This window comes from Melospiza melodia, chromosome 13 (genome assembly GCF_035770615.1).
Source record: "Melospiza melodia melodia isolate bMelMel2 chromosome 13, bMelMel2.pri, whole genome shotgun sequence".
Taxonomy (NCBI): Eukaryota; Metazoa; Chordata; class Aves; order Passeriformes; family Passerellidae; genus Melospiza; species Melospiza melodia.
In genome coordinates this window covers 21,293,203-21,315,311 of record NC_086206.1, presented here as the reverse complement: position 1 = coordinate 21,315,311, position 22,109 = coordinate 21,293,203, and the positions used below count along the sequence as shown (strand labels likewise).

Genomic DNA, 22,109 nt, shown 5'->3' with positions numbered 1-22,109 from the left:
TGGGGAATGATTAAACTGGGCCATTATCATCACCATCTCCATCGCCATCACTGTTACCACCTTCACCACAAATTGATGACCAACCTGGGCCATGAACACTTGGTGATGACCAAACTAGGTAACCCCATCACCATCACAAAGTGATGATGACCAGACTGGACCACCACCATCACCACCTGATGATGATAGATCAGGCTGTTGCCACTGCCAGTTGGTAATGACCAAATTGGGCTGTGACAATGGCCAATCCATGATGACCTAACTGTGCCATCACCACCACCAGCTGAGGAACACCAAACCAGCCACCACCACCATCACCTTGGATTTTTCCCCTCAAGGGCAAGACTCTCCTGCCATGAGCAGCACTTGGACAAGATCTGTGAGGAAGAGGAGCTGCAGGAGCATCTTCAGTGTTGAGAAGCTCCACCACTTTGCAAACCATTGAGGTGACAGCAGTCCATCAAGGACCTCCTCAGCCCCTTTACAGAGGACGCCTCAAACATCCCACAAACATCACGCAGACATGGAATTTCTGTGAAAATATTGGAATATATTTGAAAAGATTAATCATGGATGACTTTACAGTACCACCCCATATTTTTATCTCATACTTTATTTAACAATATTAAAGAGGCACTTTAAAAGCACACGGACAACATCATAAAACGGCGTTTCCTGCTCTCTCTCTGCTTCTCTGGACAAAATATCAAAATAAAAACTTTTGACAGAACACATTGCACCCAAGGTAAATTACCTACAATAGTTTTTTATACAATACAAAGAATTGTAAAGATACATATTAACAGAATAAAGCCTCTTTTTTTTTTTCCTTTTAACTCTAAAACAAAACAAAAAAAATCATTGCAGGACAGACGCAAAGTACTCTGACTGTTCATATCACATCAGTGCATTACTTCACCTCCTTGACTTGGGAGTATTTCAATAAAATCTTTCCATGTCCTCATTTGCACCTGAGATTTCTTTCTGGATCCAAAAGTTTGGTTGTAGAACGCGCTCGTTTAATGTGACGTAACATTTTTGACACTATGGAGTACCAGCATAGAGGAGCTTTTTCCCTAAAGTTGTGTTTTTTCCCTAAAATTGTATTTTTTTCCCCCTAAGTTGTATTTCTTCCCCCCAGTTGGATTTTCCCCCAAAGTTAATTTTTCTCCCTAAGGCTGAATGTTTTCCCCTTTGAATTGGCCCTTTTTTTTTTTTTAATTCTCTTTTCCTGCTCCATTTTTTTTGACAGATAATCCCTTCTCCCTACCAATTCCCCATTTTTTTTTTCAATCAAGGAAGTCTGTATTCACATTACAAATGAAGAATAGCACCAGTAACTGCATAGTACAAGCGGATACCTATAGAGCCACTACGTCAATACAGTAAGAGAGTTTAGAAGTGATACCGTTGAGGGCACTCGGACAGTACCGGTTTTTGCTGCGGTAAATTGGCACAGTTTTCTCGTTGCACAAAACAACCCCCCCCCACAAACAAAAAGAAAAAACACACACACGCTCACACACGCACACAAAAACCCCAAGAAACCCTAAAAAATCAGAGTTTGTCACAAGTGTCAAGGTGCAGTTTGCTCGCGGGGACGCTTCTCCTCCAGTCCCATCGTCTACAGTGGTCAAAGAGTGGCAGCATCCTCTGGAGGGCTCCGACAGCCCCAGAACCCCAGAGCTGGGTCGTCCTTCTCTTGACGATGTAGAAACAAAATTCTTAGGGATGGCTGTCAAAATATAGGACACTTGGGTCTTAATTTAATTTTTTTAATTGTATCATCGCTCAGGCCAGCTCCCAATTAAATGAATTGTACGGGATTATTTGTGCAAAATCTTCCACAAAAAAAAAAAAAAAAAAAAATCGCTTTCTACAGTGTACTGCACCTTATGAATAAGACGTCTACGGAATGAAGTTCATCTCTTCAAGTACTTTGTACAAAGATAACACAGACACAGACTCAAAAGGGTCTGAGATTTGCAAGTATCCTTATAACCTCAGCACTTCTGCAATAAAGCAATTGCTCTCGACGATTCAGTCTGCCCAAAGCGATTACAATTTCAGTTCATGAAAATCATCAGCAACATCAAAGTTCTAGCATTTGCATGATAAATCAGGTGAATTAAAGTAGATTAGTAGACACAAAGCAAACTATTTCACAGAGGCTGCAGTGCAAGTTCATTTAAGCTAGACAGAGAAATCATGCTACACAAACGAATTTAATGCTTTGATAATTTTTTTCCCTTGCAAACCCCATGAAAGCAGCTGAGGATCACCATAAGTCACTTCCATAAATTATTCTGAAGTATCTCTCCTTAGAGGAATTTTAAAGCTGGTTAATTTCTGCCCAAAGAGTTGGCTGAGCAGGTTGTTCTGGGACTCGGCGCTGCGGTAGCTGGCCGGGCCGGCCGCCTTGGCCGCGCGGTGGCCGTGCCATGAGCCCCGCGGGGACGGCGCCGGCCCCTTGGCCAGCACCTGGTGCAGGCTCTTGCCCAGGATGGCTTTCCTGCGCCTCACGTCCCCGTTGGCGTGGCGGAGCTCCCCTTTCTTCTGGTTGTAAGGGTCCAGCACCATCTTCTTCAGCTGGGGGCCCGTTCTGGGCTTGGGTGCCAGATTGCTGCAGTGCGTGTCCCTCCTGCCAGGAGGGGACGGGGTGGGAGCCTCGGCGCTGCTCCAGCTGCCACGTTTGAGCTCTGCGGTGCTCTCGCTCCTGCCCGGGCATGGTGGCCGGGCTTTCTTCTTCTTCCCATCTCCTTCCATGTTCTCCCGGGAGCCGGAGCTGCCCCGGTGGCTCAGGGACTTGTGTTCTTTCCTCCTCTTGGGGTGAAGCTTGCTGTGTCTCGTGGTGTTGCTGGCCACCTCATCTCTGGGCTGGTGGCTGCTGGATTTGCCTGGGTTGCCACTTTGGTCCTTGGTGTTAGCATTATTGTCCTTAGCCTCAGGCATGGATTTCTCCTTCCCTGAGATGGGCTGCTGAGCCTCCTCGAGGCTGCCCACACCAGGAGCAGCCTCACTGCTCACGGTTTTCTTTGGTGGCACTGCATCTTTGGAAGCTCTGTTGACTGGGGGTGATGCTGACTTGTTCTTTGGGGGCAGGAGCTGGTGGGCACCTTCTGGAGATGCTGGCTTAGCTGCACCTTCCCAGGCAGAGGCATCATTGGGGCTGCCCCATTTGTGGGTGTCTGGGGCTTGTGGAGACTCTGCCTTAGGAGAAGGAAGCTCTGAGACCTTCTTGGCAAGCTGGAGAAAAGGGATGCCTTCCACGGCGTTGGTGTCTGTGCTGGGATTTTCCAGGATACAGGCCCTGAATTCATCTTTGTTGCCTGCGCTTGTTGTTTTATGGGCATCAGCACCGCCACGTTTCTGGGTCAGGAGGGGAGGGGACAGTTTTTGGTTGGTGGCCTGGTGACAAGCCAAGCCAGCAAGGTCCATGGGAAACTCAGGCGAGTCCAAGAAAGGAAGTGGTTTCCCATCAAAGGCTCCTTTCTCCAGCTCCTCGATGGACAGGCCAGGGATGTGGCTGAGCTCAGGGCTGCCAGCAGCAGCTGGTGGCAGAGATGGGGACAGGCAGGGTGGTGGTGGCAAAGGGTCAAATGGGGACTTCTCCATCTCTGCCAGGAGCTCCGAGAAGTCACCCACCATGACTTCTGCCTTCATGGAGGGCTGGGGTGCTCCCAGGCCACCAGGTGCTGTTGGGAAGGACTCAGTGGGAACCTGCAGGCTGGGGCTTCCAGCTTCTACCAGCTGAAGGTCACTCGTGGGGTCCAGGTGGACTGGTGACCTGTGTGGGACTGAGCTGCCATGGTGAGCCACCTTCCGCTTCTTGCTCGGTGGCATTCCCTCCCGGAGAGATCCGTCCTCCTTCACCTTCTCCCTGCCCTCCCTGCAGGCAGCACCAGGCCTCATAACCCCTCGGAATTTGAAAGTTTTGCTGCCGCCCGCCAGGTGCTTCTCCATGTGCCGGTCGTACTGCTCCTTCTTGGAGAAGGTGTAGTTGCACATGCTGCAGATGAAGGACTTCTTGATGACGTGCATGACGTCGGCGCAGAGCTCGCAGGCGTACAGGGTGGTGTGCTTGATCTCCTGCTCCTCCACTACGCCGTGCTCCTGGCTCAGGTGGCTCCGGAGCTCTTTGGTCTCCTGATAGAACATGGGGCACTTGTGGCACAAGTAAATCTTCTGCAAGCTGTGCACGACCAGGTGCCGCTGGAGCTTGAAGGGTTTGGGGAACTGTTTGCCACAGTGGTGGCAGTCCCGGGAGGGGTCCTTGCAGTCTGGGTGCATGGGGACAGATTTTGGGGTGCTTTCACCTTTTGCTGCGTGCTCTGGAGATGGGCTGGAGGATGCTTTGGACGAGTTGGGTGCAGGTGGCTTCACTTTGACACTGCTTTCCATGGGCTCTTTCATCACCTTCTCCTGCTCAAGGGGCACCTCCTTGGGGCTCTTGCTCTCTCTGCTGACCCCATGCCGGCTGCTGGAGTCGCCGTGCTGGGAGGACCTGGAGGGTTTGCGGCACATGATGGTGTTGAGGAAGTGTGTGACAGCAGCATTGTCCTCCCCAAAGCAGCCGGGCAGGCCCATCACCGATTTCTGCGCCTGCCCCTTGCGCGCGAACTGCGTGGCGTGCTCGCGCAGGTGCTCGTTGTACATCCAGACGTCGGAGATCTCCTTCAGGCACATCCCGCACGCCCACAGCCCGGCCTTGTTCCTGGCGTGCTTCTCCTTCAGGTGATCCCGCAGCTGCTCCCGGGAGCTGAATTTGCGCTGGACGCACATGTAGCAGGTGGGAGGAGGGGAAGGGTTGTGGGAGAGCTTGTGGAAGTCCAGCTCCCCCAGCGTCAGGAACCACTGGAAGCAGACTTTGCATTTGTACTGCTTGTCTTTGGTTTTGATGGTGATGTCCCCGCGGTTTTTCCCCATTTTGCCATCTTCCAGCTTGCTCCTGTGCTTGCCCGACTTTGGTTTCAAACTCACAGCGCTGTCCTCGTCATGGCCAGGAAGATCCTCGCAAGGGCTGAAGAAGCACATGTCTCTCATTTTCAGCTTTGCATTCAGCATCTCGATGTCAATGGTGTGAAATTCAGGGGAGTCTGAATCCCCGTTATCTTTGGCATTGTAGGATTCCTCTGCCAGGTCAGGGGGCTCAGAGTTCACTTCCTGGAGCGAATGCTCATCCTCAAGTTCCATCAGAGGCTCAAACATGTCCTCGGCAGAGAGGCTTTCCCCCTCCTTCTCCAGACTGCCCCAGATGTTCAAGCTGGGGACGCTGTCCATGTGGCTGTTTTGGCACAAGAAGGTCAGCATGTTGTCCTCCAGGTCAATGTCCTCCTTCCCTTGGTCGGTCACCTCCTGGTCCAATCTCATCTCGGTGCTTTTAGATCCATCTGGAGCAGCATCTCCGCTCTTTGCCTTGCTGCCATGACACATGTTCAGCATCAGGGCATCGTCAACGGAGATGGTCTCATACTCACCAGGGTCCTCCCTGGTGACACAGAAGGAGCTGGTGTCGCTGAGGTCAGAGGCCAGGCGGATGGTGAAGAAGTCGATGGCCCCCGCTGGCTGCAGGCTGACCTCGGGGACAGGTTTGGGTTTCTTGCTGCGCTTCCCGTACACCCGCGTGCACTTCCTCCGGACGAGCTGCTCATCCCTGGGGAACAGCTGGGAGAAGGTGGAATCATCGTCAAAAAAGCCCTGGAGGTCTGAGGAGGCCGTGCTGTCCCCGCAGTGCTCCCTGCCTGGTGGCACATCTGCCTTCACCCACCGCTTTGGCTCTGCAGGAGGAGGACTGGTCCTCGGCGAGCTCTGCAGAGCACCATGCCCAGGAACATCCGGGGTGGTTCCCAAATCCTGGTTCTCCAGCAGCAAAGCCACTTCAGCAGGAGCTACGGGACCCTGCAGGGCACCACTCCAGTCCCTGGTGTCACTGCCTGCCACAGGACTGTCCCCTGTCCCAGCATCCATGTCCTCTGTGCCATCAGCACCACGATGCTGCTCTGTGCCCACCTTGCCCCATCCCTTCGCCACTTGCTCCACAAACCCGCTGATCCATTTTTTGCAAGCCTGTGTGTCTTCCACTGCATCTGGATCTTCCACCTGCCCAGGACAGGTGACTGTGCCGGTGGCTGTCTCCTTGCTGACCATCTCCTTCAGAGACCCCATCCTGCTGCCCAGGTCTTCCTCAAGCTCGGCTGCACCAGAGGACTCTTTGGCTTTTTGGGAGCGCTGGGCTGTGCTGGTCCTGTTTTGCTCCTCTGTGGAGATGCAACCCTCTGGCTCCTGCAAGCCCTCCATGATCTGGGGCAGGCTGGAGCTGAGGGCAGCAGGACCTGTGCTCTCCTCCAGCTCACTGGGACGATTCCTGCTGGGAAACACCTTCGCTTTCCTTCGCCTCACTTTCCTGTTGAGCTGCTTCTCAGAACTGCTGTTCTCCTCACCGAGATCTTTGCTTTGGCTCCTTCTGCCCTTTTCTCCTTTCCTGGTCTGCCATCCTGAATCCTTCCCAGTTGCTGCCTCTCCCGATCCCCTTGCCTTCAGGCGCGGTCCCTTTGCCTTCACCTCCCTCTGCAGGACACGAGTGTGGTGCAGCTCCTGGGACATCTCCAAGGAGATCACACTGAGGTCGCTGAGCACCCTGCTCACCACCTCCTGCATCTGCGTGCTGGGCTCTTTCTCCAGGTCTGGGAGTATTTTCTTGGGGATGCGTTCAACGGTGGAGGTCAGTGCCTGTGAGCTGCAGGTTCTGTCTTTGACTGATGCCTTCGGGCTCCTCCTGGGCACCTTTTGGGCTGCTTTTGATGTCTTGTGAGCAGGAATCAGAGAGGACCTGGGAGCCTTGCTGGGCTGTGGCAAACCACCATTCTTCACCTGGTGCTTGACAGCTTTGTGCCTGGTGAGGCCGGGCTTGGAGCGGAAAGTGGCTGAACAAATGTCACAGGTCACCGGGAGTCCATTGGGCTTCCTTCCTTTGTGGAGCTCATTTTGGGATGGGTCTGGAGTATTGCTGGGTGTGTAGTCCTCTCCTTGGCCCACGCTGTTCAACACACAACCCCCAGCTTCTGCAACCCCATGGCTTTTGGAGTTCTCCCCTTTTAAACTCTTTCCTTCACTCTCTGTGGTTTTGGAAAGACCAAGTCTCACCTCTGCTGCCCCTGGAAACTCGTGGCCATTTAATTCAGCAGGACCAAGATCTCCAACCCTTGTAAGACATCTGCTGATGGCAGCTGACATGTCTTGAACAGCAAAACCATTGCACAAAGCCTCTGGTTCACTTGGATGCTTATCCCTGACATGGGAGCAGTTCTCAAGCTTGTTCTCTTGGTTCAGGCTGACCTCCCTTTCTTCCACGGGCAGAAGATCCTCTGTGGGCTGGGTTGGGTAATCCTGGGTTTCTGGAGGGGTGGAGTTAATGACTGTGTCTGTGATGGCACACTCTTGGTTTTCTTTAACATTTGGCAGCACAGCACTGGTGTTTTCGGGGATCTCTCTCCCAACACCCTTTTGGTGGAAAGGCGGCGAGCAGGGAAGAGAACAGTCCTTCCCAGGCGGCTCCTGGGGACCACCCATCTCCAAGGCAGAGCCCACCAGACCATCCCCATGCAGCAGAGTGCAGGGTCTCACTGTCCCCTCTCTTCCAGGTGATTCACAGCTACCCAAAACACCATCAGGGAGGTGATGAGGATGTTCCTCAGCCGCTTCTGTTGGCACAGCCCCGCAGGGATGCGGCGAGGGAGGGAAGGCAGGTGCCCCTTCCCATGTCCCTTGCTCTGCTGGGCTCACGGTGTGATGGATGTGATGGCTGCTGGCCTCGGGAGGACAACTCTTTGTGATGGATGAACTTGGTGCTGCAGGCAGGGAGGAGGTGTATTTCTTCTCATCTGAGAGCTGAGTGCCTAAACTGGGGACCTCTTCTCCCTCAGTGCCACTTCTCTGCCAGCATTTGAGGTTGGAATATTTGGCTGGTGAGAGCAGGCTGGCTGGAGACTCCCCTGTGTAATCACAGCCATTGAGGGACAACTTGCCATTCCCTTCTCTGGGAACATCTGCACTGACCATGCTGGCTTTTATCTCCATCCCCAAGCTGCGATCCTGGTGGAGATCCCCCTCAGAGGGACCAAAGGGGCTGACAGGACTGGCGGGGGCACTGCCTTGGTGCTGTGCCCCCTTCCCCACCCAACTCCTTTCCAGCCTCTCTCCCTCCTCTCTGCCCAGCGTTTCTTCCTCGAGCAAACCACGGCTGGGGTGGGATTGCTCATGTTTCCTAAATGCCAAGGTCGCTGTGTTGTTATCTCCCTCCTGCTCTTCCCTGAGCCGATCATCTTTCCTCCCCTGCCCTGGCAGCGAGGTCACGGCGGTGCTGCTGGGTGCTGAGAGGTCATCGTGCTCCTGGGAAACACCATCCGCAGGGATATTAATGTCCCTCGGCTCTGGGGCTTCATTTGCTAAGTGCTGCAGCTCTGTTACATTATTGTGCACCTCCGGCTTTGCCGACATGGATTGTTTTGCATGGTGAGAGCCCTCTGCATCCAACAGCTCCAGCTGCTCACATCCACTGGGAGAAAGCACCTCTGTCCCTGGAGCAGCGATATTTCCAGTGCTGCTTCCACTGGGGAGATCCCCTTCCCCTTGGGTCTGATTTTCTCCTTCCAAGGCAGCACTGCTCTGCTCCTGGTGCTCTGTCTGGACGTGGGTGGTGGCACAGGGAGCCAGCAGCCCGGGGAAGCAGGGCATCAACAGCTCCTCCTCGTTGTTCTTCACCGTCCGGGCAACAAAGAGCTGGAGCTGCTGCAGAGGGTTGGCAGACGCCTCCTGGGATGCCCCCATCATCTCCTGGGAAGGGTGGTCAGTCTCCTTGGGTGCACTCAGCATCTCAAGCAACAGCACTTTGGGCTTGAAGGCTTTGTCACTGGGTGCAGGGCTTTGATAGGTGTTGGGACTCTTCCTCTCCTCCGTCTCCTCCACCAGCCCAGGCCCATCACCACCCTCTTTGAGATCCACAGCATTTTTCACTGTTTTGGGAGGCTCAGTCCTGCTCAAGGGGTTTTCCTCTGTATCAGGGACCTCTTTGACATGAGGTGAAAAGGCAAGATCCAAGGCTGGGGCGGGACCCTGCTGAAAGCCAAACTGGGGTTTAGGGTTTGGAAGATGGGCATCAAACTTCTCCATCTCTGCAGGATCAGTGTCTGCTTTCCCTGGCACGGGGAAGCGCTCAGCACTGCACTGGCATGGCAGGGGGTCTTTGGTTACTTCTGCTGCACCCATGGTCTCGGGGAACATGGAGTTGGTGACAACAGGAGGACTTTTTGTCACAGGGCTGGTGTAGATGGGAGCCTCTGTTTGGTCAGTTGTGCTTGAGCCAGGTAGACTTTTGGAAGAAGCCCCATTTTCCATCTTCCTGAGGTCTCTTTCCTCAGTGGCCTCAGCTCCCTGGAGCTGCTCACTGCTGTCTTTGGAGCAGAAATGGTTCGTGGCCAGCGGGGCTGGGATGCCCATCCGGGTTTCCAGTGAGCCCAGCTCCAGCGGGCACGCCCAGGGCTCCCTGGGTCTCTCGTAGTCCTCACGGGCAGCCACCACATCTGGCTTGTCCCCTGCCAGCCTCTCCCCAGTGCAGAGGCTCGATCTGCCCAGCTCACCTGCCAAAACCAGCCCTTTCTCCTGGCCTGCCTCTGGCTCTGCCGGCAGCACCGGGAACCGCTCGGCGCCCTGTGCTCGCAGGTGGGCAGCCACATTTGGCTCAGGTTTCTGGAGGGTGACGGCCACCTCGGAGTCCAGCTTGCTGCTCTGCAGTTGGCTTTCCAGCTCCGTGACCAAGCGCTTGATCTCCAGCTCGTCATCCGAAATGTTGCTCATGAAAGCCACGCTGTAATCCGTGATCCTGTCTGGCAGCGGCAGGGAGAGCTGGCTGCTGGGCACAGCTCCTTCCTGCTCCTCGGGGAACTTCTTGGCCGGTGGCTTCTCCACAGAGAGTCTGTGGAACTGAGCCATGTCTTCTGGCAGCATGGGAGCCACGTCCTCCATGAGGGACCAGTCCTTCTCGGGCAGGAAGGGCGGGTAGGGCTGCTCGAAGGGCAGCGGCTTGCGGGGGGCGCAGGGGAAGGGTGTCACATATCCGTCCTTGCCCTCATAGGGATCAAACTCAGAGACGGGCAGCTCGCCAAATATCGACGAGGAGTCAAAGCCGAGAGGGGAGGACACTTTGCCCTGCGGCATCTCCGTGGTGAAAGGGGAGATGCTGGAGTGCTTCTGCTCAAAGGAGCTGGCGCTGATGTCATCCCGGCACAGGTACATGTCATCCATGTGGGAGGAGCCCAGGGCTGGGGGCTTTGGGAAGAGGTTGTCCTCGTAGTGACCGGGAAGGCCTTTGGGATCAAAAAATGTGTTGTCACTGCTGGCATAGGGATCGGGTGTCTTGGCAGCGAGCATCATTCCCACTGCATCCCCCCCGTAGCTGGGAGCTGCTGTGGGATTGGGATAATCCTTCTGAGTGTCACAGAGCCCCTGTCCCTTTGTGAATTTGATTCCTGCTTCCGAGCAGGTGGCACTCCCACGGCCAGGACTCGATTTGTTACTGCTGTGAGGTGCAGCAATCACCTCCTCTGCGTGGTACTTCAGCCCTTCGCTTGGGAAAGGGGCAAACTGCTGCCTCTGGTGGTCCACGGTGAGCTCAGGAGAGCCCTGAGCCTGCAGGGTGGGCTCTCCTGCCTCACCCGGGAGCTTTGCTGCTCCTCTGGGCTCTTCCAGCCCCTCCTTAGAGGAGAAGCTGGCAGGGCTCCTGCCTGGGGTGGCCGTGCTGGGCATTTGCCTTTCCTGGGGTTGCAGTGATGGCTCCTCCTTTGCACAGTCCATGGCAGAAACATCTGGTTCAGTACTTGGCCGTGTCCTGGAGCCTGCCAGCAAAGGTCTGGCTGAGCCAAACCTCCTGCTCCCCCTGGGAATGTCCTCTTTGCTCTCCTGGCTCATCTTTGGGCTGCTGTGCTGGGGAGGGCTGAGGGGAGTCCTTGGCACATGGGCTGGGCCGCCCGAGCGCCTCCTCCTCTGTGTGCCACCCTTGTCACCAGCCCCACCAGCGCAGGGTGGGCTCATGCCCATCTCCCTGGGCACGCTGTGGTTGCTGCCAGCAGGTGAGTGGCTGCTCCTCCTTCGGGCTCTGGCAGCACAATCCTCTTTCTCAGCATCCTCCTGACTCGGGACATCCCCGTCCTCCCGCACCTCCCTTTTCTGACCATCCCTTTTCTGGCTGTAGCTCCAGGCTGGGTCTTTCTCTCTGGCCCTCTCACTCCTGCCCAGGCGTTTCTTGCTGAAGCTGTACCTGCTCCTCCCCATGAATCTCGTGCCACGCTTCCTCCTGCCCCGGGGCTTGCTGCACTCTGCCCCCTCCTCATCCGAGTCAGACACGTAGTCATATTCCCTCAGCCCACCCTCCTTGGTGGCTGTCAGCGGCCTCTCAGTGGCCTGGGGCACCTGGGCCTGCTTGCTGCTCTTCACCTGCAGCTTGTGGAGCTTGTTCTTCTGCTGCACAATCTTGTGGATGAGCTCCTTGCTCCACGTCCCGCTTCGGGGCTTCCTCTTCCTCACGTCCTTCATGGAGAACCGCGGTGGCTTGGAGCTCTTGGAGGCCATGCCTGGCCCCACCTCGTTCTTGGCAGGGTCTTGGCCGAGTTTCCTGGGGGTGCTGGCTGGTGGGATGCTGTTCTTCCTGCCTGCCCTCAGCCTGGGTGCCCTCTCTGCTCCCTCTGGCCCAGGATCTGGCTCCTGAGGTGCCACCCTCCGTGCCACCCTCCCTTTGTGGCGGTGTCGCTTTCCTGGGCCTCTCTTCACCCGCTCCCCATCTTCAAAAAAACAGCCAGCCTTGGCCTCTCCTGCTGCCTTCTCCTCTGCTGCCTGCTTGGATTTGCTCTCCGAGGCCTGCCCTTCCTTGGCCTTGTGGGCCGTGCCAGCCGCCTTCACGCCCGGCAGCTCCTCATCAGCGAAGACGTCGATGAAGCTGCTGTCGATCTCGGGGTTATCAGACTGGTACCCCAGGCCGTTGAGGGCCTCGGTGATCAGGCTGTCCAGCTTGGCATCGTCGATGTCCAGGTCGGAGGCGCTGAGCGGGAGGGAGCCGGCGGCCAGGCCATGGAAGAGGCCGCCCTTCAGAGCATCCTCCTTGCCCTCGCTTTTGCCTTCCCCGTCCAGCAAGAAATCATCACTCTTGTTTAACGCTAACAGATGTCCCTGGGGGTCTGGAGAGAGCGCCAGGCCGGGGGTTTTGGGAGGCTCTGGTGGGAGCACCTTGTGCCCCTCAGCTGCACGGGGAGTATCCCTAGGCTCTGCCTGGGCAGAGGGGTGGGAGGCACAGAACTGGCGGTGCTGCAGGAAGGAGGACAGGTTGCTGTAGTTCTGGTCACACTGTCTGCAGGTCAGCAGCACGTCCAGCTGGTCCAGGCTGGCACTGCTCAGGGAGGTGGCCAGCAGGTGATGGGAGGAGTAGGGTGGTGGAGGCTGCTCCCCATCCAGTCCATCCGAGCATCCTTTGGCCACCTCCCCGCTGGGTTTGTGGAACGGGCTGCCCGGGGCACATTTCAGGAGGCTGTCCTCTTTCAGAGCATCCGGAGGGAAGCTGAATGACTTGACAGAGTCTGGGGGGTGGTAATGAAGTGAGCTGGGACTCAGCACCTCGGAGGGGTGGAAGGCTTTTTTGGCATCCTTGGCGTGGCAGGGGTGCTGGAAGAAGGGCGAGGATGTCAGCGCTCCGGACATCTGGCTGTCCTCGAAGTTGAGTGGGCTGCTGGACATGGGGGACAGCGATGAGCAGGTGCTGCCACATGTGGGGTTGGGGACAGGGGACGGCAGTGGGGACTCACAAGGGGAGGCAGCTGCCAAGGCTGATGGTGGCAGGACCAGCCCTGAGCCCGATGAACTCCTTGAGGGAGGAGGAGCTGCTGGAGCCATAGTGTAGAACAGGGCTTTGCTTCTCGAGTCGCAGGCAGGAGACCCTGGTTCCTTCCCATTCTCAAAGGAGAAAGCTCCCGTCACGCTGGGATCTCCCCTCTGCAGGCTCTCTCCTGATAACAGCTTTTTGCTGTGGTACCCTGGAGAATTGCTTATGGGGGGCCCTTTCTGGGCTTTCCCGCTGCCCTGCCAGTCCGATGTGCCCAGGGGGAAGGGGAGCTTCTGGCTGCTGATGTGTCTTGACAGCTCCAGCCTGTTGGCACCAGGCACTGCAGGAGGGAGGTGCATCTGCTGCCAAGGCAGCCCGGCATTTTTCTGTCTGTGCTGCCTCTGCTCGGGGCCAGACTGGCACTCGAATGAGAACTGGTTTCCAACAGGGTTTGAATAAGGTGCTGAATTCTGGTCCATGGGAGAAAACGCCTTCGTGGCACCTTCCCAAGCTTGCACAAGCCGGGGGTGGGTGGGTGCCGTAGTGGGAACGCTCGTCTCGAAAGGCACGGCTCCCGCGGGGGAGCTGCAATAGGCCTTGCTCTGAAAGTGCACTTGGGACAGGGGCTTTGGTGGCACGCTCCTTCTCAGGGGGCTGCTCTGCGCCAGCAGCCGCGGGCCGGGGACGCCGTCCTTGGCCGAGGCTTGCCTCTTCCCCACCGGCTTTGGCATGGCAGGCGAGTGTAAACTAGACGGAAAAACAGCTTGGTTTTCTTGGAAAGTGCTTGGGTTTTGGTCGATAGCACCAGACGACGGGAGAGCACCAGTGGGCTCGGCGGGATGCTCGGCCCTGCCCTTGCAGCAGGGCAAGGAGCCGTGGTGCAGGGCCGGAGGGGGCGGCGGGTGCAGGAAGGGCGGTGGCGGCGGTGGTGCGGGCAGCCCATAGAGCCTCCCCTCGGGGGACACGCTCTCGTAGGAGCCCCCACCCGGCGGCTCCTCCGGCCACTCTCTGGGGGATGAGTGGAAGGCGAAGGCAGCGGGAGCCAGCTGGGCGGTGGCGGCCATTCCCACGTCCAGGTACTCCTGGCTGCTGTGGAACTGCTCCTTGCCCGCCTCGTGCAGCAGCTGGAAGGGGAACTGGCACGGCAAAGCCCCCAGGCCGTGAACAGCGACTTTGCCACCCTCGGAGAAGGAGCTGGGCTTCTGCACCGAGATCCCGTAGGTAGCACCGGCAAAGCTCTTCTCCGGGGAAGGCCAGGACTCGGCCCGGTTTGCCTGGAATTCTAAATAATGTAGCTGCCCATGGGTGCCGGGGCTCTTGAGGGGGACGCCGGCGGCGGGGGGCTGCCCCTTGGGGCCGGGCTGTGAGGTATAACTGGCGGAGGTCCGGCTGCTGGCGGTGTCAGGGAAGCAGCGGCCGAAGGCGATTTCCTCCGGCCGGAGCTCGGCGTCGCGCTGGGCGATGCCGGGCACGTGGAAGCGGTAGCTGCCGGCTGTGGGGGTCACCTCCGGCTTCTTTGGGGGCGTCACCTTCTGCTGTGGGTAGGCGATGCCGATGGTGGGGCTGGGCCGGGCGCCGGCGATGCTGAGCCGGTAGAGCTGCTGGTGGCCCCGCTCGCCCTTGGCCGAGCGCCGGCCGCGCTCCCGGGCCCGGCCCTTCCCCGGCGGGGACAGCGGGCTGCCCTTGGCCTCTCCCCAGGTGCTGTCATTGCCGAACTTGGGCTTGCACTGCAGGGATTTGAAGTCGATCTTCCCCGCTTGCTGCGGCCGGATCACGGCTTCCCGCTGGCTGTGGGGCTCCTTGTCCTTGGGGAAGGGGGATGTCCCCTCCCCGCCCAGCGCCCTGCCATCCTTGTCCCCGCAGCCTTCACAGCCAAAATCCTTGTCGGGCTCCTTGGGGCCAGCCTCAGTATCGCTGATGGTGTAAACATGCTGGGTCTCTCCAGTCATGATACCGAGGAGGGGACAAGGCTAGAGAGCCCCGCTGTCCCGTTCCTGTCCCGCTGTGAGCTGCTGTGCCCCTGTCACGGGCATGGTCCCCCTCCGACGGGCACCGGCAGAGGGGCAGCAGCTCCCCGGGGCCGGGCTGTGGGTGGGTCCCGAGGGCCACCAGGGCTCTGCCGCATCCTCCAGACCTGCAGTGAACAGGAGACAAGAGGGGAAGGCTGGGAGTCAGTCAGGGAAGGGACCAGGAGAGATTTTGGCCCCTTTTCTTGGGCTGTGGTTGGAGGAGGGGGCATGGCAACCCTCCCGCTGGGGTGAAGCCCTGCAGCTTCAGGCTCTTCAAAGGATGCTCAGAGCGGTTCACCTCTGGCAAAAGCTGCTGAGGAAGCACTTTTTTTCCTCCCGGGAAAGCTATTTCTGGGTTAGTTCTTAGCAACATAAGCAGAAAAAGATGACAGAAGAGCTCCACCTACGGATTAGTGGGAAGGGCTGTCGGGATGGGCTGGGAGAGGCATCCTGGGAAGGGCTCTCTGTCCCCATGTCCCCGAGTGCCCGTGTCCCTGTGCGCCTGTGTCCTCATGTTCCCGTGTCCCCAGGTCCCTGCTGCTGGAGGGAAGGCGAAGGGAAAGGATTTTGCACTTTCCCCCTGGAGCTGCCCCTCATTGCTCTGAAATCCTTGGAGAAAGGACTTCACCAGCCTCCCTGCGAATTGCCCTGGAAATTTTAGATGTTATAAAGGAGGCAAAACCAGAAAAGCTGAGTCCCGAATTTCCCAGCTGATTTTACAACCCAGACCTCGGGGCGTTGGACACGGAGCACAAGTCAAGCGCAGCCTTTTAAAAGGCGCCACCAGGATTTTATATGAAGAAGGTTTTAATAAAAAGAAGGGTGAAGTTTAGCTTTAAAGAGTGTGTTTTCTAAAGAGAAGTCTGCTGGAAACAGTGAGGGGTTTTTTCTCCTCCCTCACTGGAAATGTTTCTTTACTGTCTGCTGCAGTGGGTCAGGGCACGGCGCTGCTGGGAGGGCGTGAGCAGCAGGAAATTCAGTTTATTCCTCTGCTTCTGGGTGTAATTCCCACACATCCCAACCCCACTGGCTTCACCCATCCTGCCCTGGAGTGACCTGAGCACAGAAGATTTTCCAAGGAAAAAGGGAGCGCCCTGCATCTATCCAGGACCTCACCTCTCCATTCCCACATGGAATCTGAGCACCCAGCACCCCCAACGCTGTGTTAATTTGGGATATTCGGGATAGACAGGGGTGGCTGCATCCCCCCTCTCTGGTTCCAGCTCCCAGGCCTGAATTCCTCCCCAATTTCACACCCTGCAGAGTGAAACGGATCCGGGGTCGGGGCCGAGCGCGCGGCTCCGCGGCCAAAGCTCACACGCGGCCCTTTGGCACAAAGGGCTCTGCTGGGAAAACAATGCCCCACTTATGCCTGCGCCAGCCACGGCTCCAGAGCCCGCGAGCTGCTGTTTAAATTTGCAAAGGCTCCTTGCCAAGATAAAATACCCAAGGCCAGCGCTCGCTACATTATCACAGTCGGGCTTTTCAGCCACATAAAGGAGCCTTTTTTTGTTTTTGCCAGGGAAAGGCTCAGCCGTGTGGCTGGAAAGCTGCAGGATTTGCATGGCAAGGGCTGTGCTGAGCGCCAGGAGACACAAACATCCTGCTCCCTGTGCTGGCACGGGCGTGGGGATGGGGACAGCAGGGCTGGTGGCACGCAAGACTGTCCCACTGCTGATGGGACCCACGTCCTGCTGGCAGTGGCAGAGCCTGGGCAGGAAATGGGTGTGGATTTACTCCATGCAAATCACAGATGGTGCACAGGTATAAGGGCAAGGTGTAATTAGGGATTTGTTGGCCAAAATCTCCCTGCCAGAGTTTGGAGGTCCCCTGTCCCTGCCAGGGGGTCCCTCCTGCTGGCTGTGGCCACGGGGCACGGCTCTGAGGTGGCCCAGCAGGGAAATCCAGGGCCTCACGAGGCTCCGATGGGGCAATCGATAAGGAGGGCTGGGCTGTGCTGATTTAAAGTGATACTGCCCAGGCAGCTCCTGCATCCATCCCCCGAAGGGTCACGGATCTGGCACAAGCACAGTTCACCCCCCGTGGGATGGGAAACCCTGGAAAAAATGGAAATTGGGACTGCTCCCTCTGGCTTTTACAGCCCCAGCCTGCCCCCAGCGCCAGGCTCCTCCATGGGTTACCACTGGCAGCACTCCCTGGATTTTGACATTTCAGCTCCTGGAAGAGGAGGTGGAAAGGGATGGAACAGAGGCAAAGGGAGTTTGGCTTTTAAAAACCCACTGTGGTTATTGCCAGGCTGGCTGTGCTGCAGGCAGAGCCATCCCCACCTGCCCTGGTGTGCCCTGCTGGGGGCTCGGAGCATCCTCCCTCTCCTGGGGCCTCCCGCAGCCCCTCGGGGACAGGGGACACGGCCAGCAGCGGTGGCAGCAGCCTGGCTGGCACAGAGAGCTGTGCCTGGCACTCTCCTGGCAGGGCAGGTCCCGTCCTGCCGGGAGCCCGACGTGCCAGACGGGTTGTGATTCACCGGAGCTGGCTGTGCCCGCGGGGCAGGGCTGAGCTGAGGGTCCCCAGCACCTCCGAGCTTCCCAAGTTCCCTGCAGGGCGTAAATCCTGGGGGACAACAGCAACCTCAGCACGGAGAAAGGCTCCTTGACATGAGAGAACAGTGGGATCCCACCAGCAGCTCATGTAGGGCACCCTACAGGGAGCTCACCATGGGGAGGGCACTGCCAGGGGAAGGATAAACCCAGGATAAACTCTGCTGGAACCAGAGGGCAGAATGATTGTGTGTGAGCAGGAAAAAGCCAAATATCCCACAAGGAAACACCAGGGCAGAGGGAATGGCTCCTTCCCATGAGAGAACAGTGAGATCCCACCAGCAGCTCATGTGGGACACTCTACAGGGAGCACAGAGTGGGGAGGGCACTGCCAGGGGAAGGATCTCCCCAGGGTAAATCCAGCTCTGCTGGAACCAGACAGAATGGCCATGTGTGAGCAGGAAAAAGCCAAATATCCCACCAGGAAACGCCAGAGCAGAGGGAATGGCTCCTTCCCATGGCAGGCAGAGGGGGCACAGGGTCTGGCAGAGCCGGGCTCAGCCTCTCCCCTGCCTGACCTTGGCAGTCGGTTCCTGGCGGTGACTCAGCTCCATCTGGAAATCAGCCTGATAACGCTCCCCCCGCTTATCTATCGCTGCTCTATCGCCCGGGCTGATTAGGCGGGCAGGGACTGTTCCTGCTCTGCCTCTGGACAGTGCCCAGGGCAGCCCTGCTGGGGCTGGGACACGTGCAGGGCTCGGGGTGAGGGGCTCTGCTCGGGGGGCTCCGCCTGGGGTTTGGTCCAGGTGAGCTCAGAGGCTGCAGGGGGAACAAACCAGCCTGGGATGGGTCCCTGTGGCAGGGACAGCACCCAGGGAATGGCTGGAGCTGGGCCGGGCAGGTTTGGGGTGGGTGTCAGGAAAGGTTCTTCCCCCAGAGGGTGCTGGGCACTGGGAATGGGCACGGCCCTGAGGCTGCCAGAGCTCCAGGAGAGGTTGGACAATGCCCTCAGGTGGGGTTGTTGGGGTGTCTGTGCAGGGCCAGGGGTTGGATTGATGATCCCTGTGGGTGCCTCCCAGCTCAGGATATTCCCTGATTCCGTGGAGCTGCTGCTGTCACAGCCAGGAGTGTGGCAGCTCTGCTCAGGGATCAGGGACAGGCGTGGGAGGGGGTGGCTGGAAAATCTCAGGATGCCAACTGGGTGGCAGCTGCCAGGGAGCTGGAGCTGCCCTTGGCTGTGCTGGTGGGAGGGAGAGGGGTGGGGGCAGCATTCCAGGGCCTCAGGGGCTCCAGGAGAGGAACTGGGGACAGGGGATGGAGGGACAGCACACAGGGAATGGCTCCCACTGCCAGAGGGCAGGGTTAGGTGGGATATTGGGCAGGAATTATTCCCTGTGAAGGTGGGCAGGCCCTGGCACAGGTGCCCAGAGCAGTCCCTGCATCCCTGGCAGTGCCCAAGGCCAGGCTGGATGGGGTTTGGAGCACCTGGGACAGTGGAAGGTGTCCCTGCCATGGCAGGGGGTGGAAGAGTTTTAAGGTCCCTCCCAACCCAAACAATTCTGGGATTCCACGAGGGGATCCCACACAGAACCCCCTGGCTCTGTGGGCTCTCAGCGGCTTCATGTGGCACAAGGGTGACTCTGAACACACTCTGTCCCCAAAAAGAGGCTTTTAACCCCTGGCTAAAGGACTGAAATCCCACCCAGATGGATCAATCCCACCCAGTCTGGAGCTGGGACAAATCCCTTGCCCTGTGAACTGCCCCTTCTGCAGTCCCTTTAACCTCCCTCCCTCCTGCCACTGAGCAGCTGCAGGGCCAGAGAAGGTCCCTGAGTATCCATCCCTGCAGCCAGGGGCATTCCCAGAGCCCATCTGGGCTGGGCAGGAGAGTCTGCCCCCCAAAAGCAGCACCTGAGCCCGTGCTGTCAGCTGGGCCTACCTTGGCACCCTCCGTGCTCAGCTACTGCCGGCTCTCACTTGCACCTCCCATGAAAAGTGAATTTCTTGGCTGCAAAGGAAAGAGAAAAATATGTCAGGAATCTGTGCCTGGCTTGGCTGTGGTGCTGCTGCTTGTGGGCAGTGCTCAGCTCCAAAAAGGGGGGATTCCACCCCAAAATTCCCATCCTGGCCACCCCCAGATGGATCCCTTTGACTGGGGGCTGTGGGAATGAGGGAATGGAGGAGATGGGATCCCCATTTCCCCCTCTGCTGCATCCCAGCTCATCCCTGATGCCTTTGGGTGCATCCTATCCATGAACCTGAGAGGCAGGAACCGATGGAGGAGGAGGAGGAGCAGGAGGAAGGGGGAATTGCCCAAAGCCCAAACTCCATTCCTGGGTACACTCTGGGCACAGGGAGGTGCCAACCTCTCCTAGCTGTGCCCAACCCTGCCCCTGCCCTTCCCAACCCTCCCTGCCCTCCCAGAGGGAGCTTTTCCCCAAATTTGGGTAAAGATGGGGATTTTAAGGGCTCGCTGTTCCCTCCCTGCCAGCCCCAGCTCCAGCCTGGAGCTGAAGAAGAAAACATGGATCACATCCTGACACATCACACCCATGTCCCAGGCGCAATAAAAGCAGGATCAGGGCTCTGCCTCCTGCCAGGACACGAGGCAGCCGTGGGAGCATCCCATCCAGGGGGATGGGACACTTTCCTTGCCAGCCCTGGGCCCTGCTTGTCACCAGGGAGGGAACTGGGACTGGGGAATGGGGCTGCTCCAAAGGGACAGAAAACCTGGGGATCCCTTGGGGAGAAACCACAGTGAGAAGGAGACAAATCTTAGTGCTGAGAGCTTGAAAAGGACCTTGGGAGAGAGGCTGGGAAAGATTCTGGGGATGAAGACACACAGAGGGACACAGGGACAGGGACGCACATAGGGACACACACAGGTACAGAGGGACACATGGATGCACACAGGGACACATGGACACGGCCCTGCTCTGGTTGTGCTGGAGCAAGAAGTGATGTCCAGCAGATTCTCCTGGCCCAGAGAAGTTGGAATGTTGTTCAGAAAGTTTCTTTCCTGCTCACAATGATCCCAAATTGATTTGCTGGATGTGAGCAGCGAATTTCCAGACTTGCTCTGGGGATGCAGATTTTGCAAAGAGCCCTAATCCTTCCTCACTTGTCACGCACCATCACGGAGCAGGAGGAAAAGGAGGAGGAGCAGCTGAGCCTGGCAGCTCTCAGGACACCCCACAGCATGCAGGGGTGTCACCAGCTGCTGTCACAAGGCTCTGTCTGGGCTCCATGCCCAGGCTCCCTCCCAGCCCCGAGGCCCTTCCCGAGGAGGCTGCACGCCTGGGATGGGGGACAGGAGGTGACACCAGGCAGGGCTCAGCCCCAGCTGGAGCATCCCAGCCCCAGCATGGGTGGTCAGGGTGGGCTGGCAATGCCCTGCTCCGGGAGCTGGGTGCCAGCCCCATCCCGAAGGAAATCCCGAAGGAAATGGGATGGCTGCACACAGGGACAGGGGAGGCTCTCCCAGGGCTCAGCTCTGCCTCTCCGCACCCACCACAGAGCAGGAAAAGCAGCTGGGATGTGCCAGGCTGGGATGTGCCCCCTAAATAAACCCCCGCTGGGTTTCCATGCCCTTCAGAGCATCTGCATCCCTAAAAATCCAGAGGCACGGGACATCTGAGACCCCCCGAGCCCGAGGGGAGCTGGGTTTCATCTCCCTGGGGCTCACAGCAGCATCTTTGTGGGGCTGGAATAAAGCCTGACTTCTTCTGCCATTTATTTAAGGAATATTAATCTTTCATTTTCCTCCTAAATGCTCCTGTTTGCTGAGGACCTATCTGTTACCTAAGTGCTCCGATAAATCTTCGAAGGTAAAATTACACGTGAGATGCTGCCAGAAGGGTACATTTAAGAATACTTCCTAAATTATCAACTGCATTAATCTTAATTACTTGGGTAAAAGTAGAGTCTGGCATTAGGGTGGACTAAATTGAGCGGGTGTTTGTTTGTCTTTATCATATCACATATTTGAGATCATTTAACAGAGCCCAGATAAAAGGGGCAGCCAGGGGCAGAGCAGCTGCCTCGTGGAAATGATGGCTCTGGGTGACAAAGAGCAGCTGGGAGGGGACCCTGGGGTCCCTGAGATGGCAGAACCTGCCTGGAGCAGGTGGAACCCTGGCAAAAATATCCAAAAAATGCAAATTAACTCCTCAGAGACTGGGGTGGGTGATGGAAGAGTTTCGCAGAGCATGGAGGGGCAGGATGGGGAATGGGTTTACGCTGAAAAAGAGAGGTTTGGATGGGATATTGGAGAGGAATTCTTGGCTGGGAGGATGGGGAGGGGTTGGGATGGAATTCCCAGGGAAGCTGGGGCTGCCCCTGGGTCCCTGGCAGTGCCCAAGGCCAGGCTGCACAGGGCTTGGAGCAGCCTGGGATGGTGGAAGACAAGGGCTGGATGAGCACATCCCTCAGAATTTGAGGGTGCAGAACTGAAATTCCTGTGGATGCTGCGAGCCCCTGGAGGGAGGCACTTCCCTGCAGGTGACACCCAGGTCCTGGCTGTGACAAAATCCCTGCAGAGCCCTGGCAGGCACAGAGGGATCAGAGAGCCAGGGCAGGGAAATCCTGGTGCTCCTTCCCAAACTGCTCCGGATGAAGGAATCCAGGGAATCCAGCTGGGATTGGGCTGATGGAGAGGCAGGATCTCACCTGGGGCTTGGATGGGCCATGGGTGGCACAAGGAACACAGGAAGAATAAGATCCATACGTGTCACAAAGACC

The 22,109-nt window shown here is 57.5% G+C and overlaps 1 protein-coding gene and 1 long non-coding RNA gene across 2 annotated transcripts in view; both read right to left on the bottom strand.

The window, feature by feature from the left end:
* Positions 1 to 529: 529 nt before the first annotated feature.
* ZNF469 (zinc finger protein 469) lies at positions 530 to 14,876 on the bottom strand. The gene has a single exon (XM_063168179.1). It carries the CDS (start codon positions 14,809 to 14,811, stop codon positions 2,302 to 2,304), a length of 12,510 nt encoding a protein of 4,169 aa, XP_063024249.1. The 5' UTR covers positions 14,812 to 14,876; the 3' UTR covers positions 530 to 2,301.
* Positions 14,877 to 14,940: 64 nt separating this feature from the next.
* The window catches only part of LOC134424079 (uncharacterized), a 157,375-nt gene continuing 150,206 nt past the window's right edge, over positions 14,941 to 22,109 (bottom strand). Inside the window, exons 6-7 of the long non-coding RNA XR_010029332.1 lie at positions 19,309 to 19,377; positions 14,941 to 14,996 (exon numbers count right to left, since the gene is read on the bottom strand). This is a non-coding gene — a long non-coding RNA (uncharacterized LOC134424079). The remainder of the gene's footprint in view (positions 14,997 to 19,308; positions 19,378 to 22,109) is intronic.